This window comes from Borostomias antarcticus, assembly GCF_949987555.1.
Source record: "Borostomias antarcticus genome assembly, chromosome: 23".
In the NCBI taxonomy this organism is placed as follows: domain Eukaryota; kingdom Metazoa; phylum Chordata; class Actinopteri; order Stomiiformes; family Stomiidae; genus Borostomias; species Borostomias antarcticus.
Window position 1 is genome coordinate 4,796,928 of NC_140256.1, and position 6,000 is coordinate 4,802,927.

Consider the following 6,000-nt stretch of genomic DNA (forward strand, 5'->3'; position numbering starts at 1 on the left):
GACAACGAATGACAAGGTTTATTGCCAAAACCTACATCTGTTGAGTCAGACTAGTTTTTGCGTAATCACAGTCCAAAAAATGAACGGAAGTGAATGGGCAGTCTGGCTGTGTTTGGGCGCCTGTGGACCTGAACCATGATTCGGATACACTCCAAAATTTAAGAGGTTGTAAGTTGGCCCATGTTCCACCAAGTTTCAGGAAATTCGGTCAGGTAGTTTTTGTGTAAACACACACACTAATGCACGCACCGAAAACAGCCTCTTGCCGTGCGCTGCTGCTGGGGCAGAGGTAATTAGGATATAGGCTCCACTATATTAGGGATGGGTCGATCTGCTTTTTTGGAGTTGATTTCGAATTTCCGCAAGCAAGATTTTTTGGGGGCATGGTCTCTTACGGCGCTGCTTCTACGGCCTCACAGTCATGGCAGCTGTAAGGACAGACCTGGCCACTATTCTTACGGTGCCCCAGCCTCACATAGCCAGACCTTTCTACATACTTAATTTCTCGCTGTTGTTTGTTCATCAAAACCTATGCTAGCTAACTGGGACTGCTACTCATTACTAACTAGGTGGCTAGCCATCCAGCGTTTGGGCACTAGGACTAGCAGTTTGTACAGTAATTCATCAGCTGTCAGTTGATGTTGCACAGCAAACAAGTGGTAGAATATCATTCATGGCCCGGTTACTAGGGCTCATTGTCACTATGGAATCGCAATTTGTTATCTATGGGTAAGCAAAGGAAACAGGCACAGGCACTTTATGAGTCATCGCTAGGAAATATCCTCAGCATTTTAACAGAGAAATTTGGCTCACTTTTTTTTTTAGATTGGTTCTCTGTATCAAACATTTGAAAGGAATATGCACAATCACCGATCAAGATTTTTTAATTTTTTAATTTGTATATTTATGTAGTAGGCTATGCAAAGCTGCTGCAAAACAACAGCAATGTAGACCAGTCAAACAGTTTTAAATTTAAAAGTTTACCCTACAAAATATATGATTGCAAATGCAATCCCACTGAATCTACCATCAGGATATCTTGGATCTTGAGGAATGACTTACTGACATTTCGGTTTGCCGCAGGTGATAAAGTTATGCTCATATAGGAGGATGTGGATAGGAAAATTGGAAATGTCATCTGAGGTCTCTAAAACACAGAGCAAAAATCCCTCGCCTCAGCCGAACCCCCCCTTCTACAGCCCCAATCCTTGCTAGGGAGGCAAAGGGCTGTTATGGCGCAAAACCCTGGATCTGTCTCCAATTGGACTCCCAACAAAAGACCAAACAATCACTCGGCGTACGGACCTCTGAGCTGCATCTTCTAAAACCTAAACATGTATATGCGTCAGCCATCTTCATTTAAACAAATGTTGATCTTGTGTTTAGAAATCGCAACAAAATCTCTGACATCGCACATTATTATACCGTGTGGAGGTAAGGACTCAGATGGGAATACAGGCAACAATCTCCATTCATTAAAACAGGATGACACTGTTCCCATGCAAATCAACACAGATGTGAAGAGAAGATGATCCCAGCTTGAGCATCTCGCCCTCATTACAATTCTCAGCAGAGTTAGATGGGGCTGTTCTGAAGAGTTGATTAAGTGCCGGCGCCCACTATATCATTTTTACCCCCTTATATAGAAGTCCTCGTTTTGCAGTAAAGTGTTTGTCATCCTTATTGGAAAGATGCCCTGACGCACAAGAAGTAGCTGCTTGTAATCACCTGATACACTCCCAAGAGTTTGGCAGTTTGTGTCTATTACAGGGGATCTGAGGATTAGACGACACAGAAACAATAGGCAGGTCTGATCCCAGCTCTCTCACCTAGGGGCCTGCCGCGGGTGAATGGGATTAATGTGTTGCTGGTAGTCTGCCTAACGGGAGTCGTGAGATTACCATAGGTGAACAATGAGCTTAAAGGCCATATCAGCACAATCACGACCAGACAGATGTGTGTCTGTGTGTGAGGAATGACATCATAGAAAAGCTGCCAAAGCTTTTCCCCTGAAGCTCTGCTGTGGCTAATGGTTCCGGCTATGTCCTGGTGCAGGGTGTCAGGAGTTGAGGGCAGGAGGCCTGTTGGTGCCTAATGTCTTGGCTACCTGTGCATCTGACAGCTTCTGGGGAGCAACAACAGAGCAGTATAGCCTACAGTACAAAAACAATGCGATGTTTTGGTGCAAACCCTCCAGGCCTCCACCCCAGTTGTGGCGTACAGTGCATTGGGAATGGGGGTAGGTTCCGGGGTAGGGGTGGCGTTGATATGGGCTTCAGGCAGTGACCTGGCTTGCGGTGGGATTGCTCCTGCAGCGGTATTGCTCCAGCAGCACAGCTCCGACTTGGCCACCCTGTGATCAGGACAAGCTGTCATGCTCTGACAAGTGTGGTATAAATAAACGGTAAGCGCTCCTGGACCTACGAGGCAGGCCGCGAAAGGAACTGTAAGCTGGGGTACGAGCGTTAAGAAGAGATTAGGCAAAGCCTCTATTAGCTGGGGATTCCAGGTTCAGAGACTGTTTATTTAAGAGCCTAGCCACACTGGAGGCCAGCTCCTCTGCTCCTCGGGGTTCCAAGACAATATGATGGTCATTGTACACTGGAACGGGAGAGAGGGGAATGCACATGGAGCACTGGCTCCAATACTTCAAAAAACAAAACAAAACAAAAAAAACAGTTGAGAAGGTATCAGCTGAATCATTGGAGATGTACCACATCTGTGAAGAAATATTCTGTCGCAGCCTGGCCAGGGCCATGGTCACACATCTACCAATCACGTGACAGTATATCCCCCACCCCCCCAAAAAAAATAAAAAAATGCTTGGGTTGAGATTCAAAATCACAGCGTAGGCCTACATCACTACAGAAAAAATCTATAACAGACCAAATAGGCTACTTATAGGCCTAATCAGAGTTCCCTCAAATCACATAAAAAGAGACAGAATGGGCCCTATTCTTCTTGAAGCACTAGGCCTACTCGACATAACATGGCTACTCCAGCTACGCTAGTCTAATTATCATGAATGCTGGATGGCCTCAGATAAATGACCACGAGTGTCAGGCCAACGCCGCACTCCATCCCCACACTCCATCTCAGCCACACTGGCATGACAACAAACAGACTGGAAAACAAAGACCGCATCTATCTAGCCCGGTCATAATGGCAAGCCTGCTTCAGATTTGGATCCAATTTTTTTTTGCTGTAGCATCAAAAGCAGAACAAAGGGGGGGTTTGAATTACAGAATCAGAGCACAGGATGTGGCTAGGGCAGCCGGATGGAGGGATGAGCTGGACAGATTGTGGTCTGGTCATTTCCAGAGTGCCCTAATTATCACTGAACATTAACCAATGATCATTTCTGGCAGCCAGTCATATGAGCGCGCGCACACACACAATCCAGCTGGGCTCTCCATTGTCTAGGCTAGATCTCTGACAGATAGAGAGACATGCTTGAATTCTGGCTCTGTCAATAGATTCTCCCGGTTGGCTATAAGGACACTCCTTGCTCTCCCTCATTTTAATTTTTCGTGTCTGCTTTCTCAGTCTACGTCTTTACTCTCCCTCTCCAGTCTCCACACCCTGTGGCTGGGCCATGTTAGGCACATCACTGGGGAGATTCTTTCCGCAATTAACTCACCCTCACCCTACTGGCACATACTTCAGCATTCCGATCCCCCTGCCAGGGCATTCTCCTGCTCCCAGCCCAGTTCAAGTTGAATGGGCGGCCAGGGGCTGGGGTTGGCACAAGGGGTCTCCCTGGAGAGCTGGCGCAGGCTTGCTTGGCAGCCTTGGCTGGAGTGTCCTGTCCAGGCAGGGCGCAGGGCAGTGCTAATGAGGCCCTGTCTGTCCAAGGAGCTACAACAGCAGAGTGCAGGAATCCACCTTGTCAGCCCAACACAGCAACTGCAGACCTCTCGCAGTCTAGTGGCCCTGGGGTTGCAGATTCTGTGCCTGAAAATAGGTTGCAAAATGTCATAGCCCAGCTCCTGACCTACATGGCCCATGGAAACCAACAGTCAGTGACAGCTCGTGGGGGATCTTTTACATTAAACTCAAGGATTTAATACACGGCTGAGCATAATGCAGACTCTCTCTATATATCTGTAATTTAGCCTGCATCCCTCTCCTTGACCACAGAGTGGGTGATTCAGTGAGTGGACATGAGGGGGAACAGTGCCTGGCAGCAAGCTCTGGCCAGGGGATTCTGAGCCAAGGATCACATGCACCTCCTGATTCACCTCTGGTGACAGTGACAGCCAGGCAACAGCCTGTTGTGAGAGACCAGCCCTAATGTGCGCCATCTGTGGAATACAAGCCTATATTTGTCAACATATATAACATAACTAAATTATGCTCAGGGTGTAATTTAAAAATAGCCTCAAGCCAAATATAACTTATTTTTAAATGTATTTTCCTTGATCTGTCTGAATCGAGTGATGACATCTGTCTAACGTTAATCATTTTTGACTACAGGACATTTCTGGATTGGAGGACAGGCTATCATAGCCAGTGATAATCCTTCATTTTCAGAAGTAATACCTCACAACAACAGCAAACTAAATGTTTAATTACCTGCTGCATGACAATCAAAATATCTAGCTCTATCAGTTAGGTAGTTTTTCTTAAACGGGTAGCTATAGCTAGCTGTCTGTAGCCGGTTGTCCTGCTGGCTAGGCGTTAGCTAACGTTTACTCACCTTTTACGAGCCGTTCAGTGGTGGATTGTTTTTCTTTTTCTTTGTCTTTATCTTTTCCAGACATTTCTGTTTCCTGGTATCAACCCACAGGTCCGAGTCTGATAAACTAGCTTGGCTAGCTAGCTATGTTATGAATTGATTGGCACAGCAGCTGACTACTCCGTCTGGACGCGTTATGGTTGAAGGTTCTTCTTTCAGATCCAGGCAGGCAGAAATAGTGCCGATTGACTCTAACGTGAGCTAGCTAACCAAACTAGCTCGTTTGGCGGTGCTGAAGTTGGGACAAGGCTGAGAAGCTGGTTCGTAACAAAGTCACAAATCAAGGCGATTGCTGCCTAATAAAAACAGAAAAAAATAACAATCTCCCAGTGTATCGAAAATCTTGGATAATCCGATTCCCCACTTTTTAAGAGTTGGCAAATAACGTTAATGGCTAGCTAGAGCTACTAGCTAGCTAACGTTAGCGCACGTTAGCTAGCTAGCTAGCATAAACAAAATGTGTTATTGACAATCACCAAACAAACTAAAAGCTCATAAAGGATTCATTTTCAGTTTGGTTTGGTCTATTTTAATTCATGCTTTATCATTTCTAGCCACCAAACCCGCGTTTCCAAACAGATTGTCAAACTCCTTTCTATGTGTTTCAAGCGTTGTGACCGTATCCCCTTCGGATTAAACTGTAATCTGACAGCGTTGACGGATTTCCTACAACATGGCGGAGTCCAATCCCTAACGACATGACGTAGCCATGGAAACGTAATGCGTACACGTGCTAATAATTTGGGCTGCGTTCAAAATCACTTGCGTGTCGCAAAGGGTTCAAACCGCTCAGACCAAGGAACAGACTGGTTAACAAGTCAACAACAACCACTAGATGGCTCTCTTGTATAGTTTTCCAACGAGGAGCGATGGCAGTGCGCTCTGATCCTACTGTATTCCATCAGCATTGTTTATTTGTTCTATTCAGAAATGAAAAAGGGCTTTCCTAAATATAGGCTACAGATTTTAGATTGAAAACTTGTTTTTTTTGTTGTTTTAAAATCTCTCTCTCTCCCTCCCACTTTAACAAATGAAGAGACAACAAGTACAAAAAAGTGATTTATTCACTATACTTGTTAAATTCAACCTCTGTGATCCTCACAAAAATGATAACAAAAAGATCAATAAAAACAGCCCATATAGCTAAAGTAAAGTAGCCTAAGCTACAGGGACGTCAGAAATTCAAGACCTTTGACGCAATAACATAAAATTAAAACATACTACACACAGACAAGGATTATCCATTGTTAGTTGGTTAACTG

At 45.1% G+C, this 6,000-nt stretch overlaps 1 protein-coding gene across 2 annotated transcripts in view; it reads right to left on the reverse strand.

Moving 5' to 3' along the window:
• ppp3cca (protein phosphatase 3, catalytic subunit, gamma isozyme, a) overlaps nt 1–5,284 on the reverse strand; it is a 28,167-nt gene extending 22,883 nt beyond the window's left edge. For both annotated transcript variants that reach the window (XM_084457190.1, XM_084457189.1), the window contains exon 1: nt 4,700–5,284. In XM_084457190.1, the coding sequence (XP_084313316.1) occupies nt 4,700–4,763 (64 nt within the window). In that variant the 5' untranslated portion in view covers nt 4,764–5,284. The remainder of the gene's footprint in view (nt 1–4,699) is intronic.
• Nucleotides 5,285–6,000: the final 716 nt, after the last annotated feature.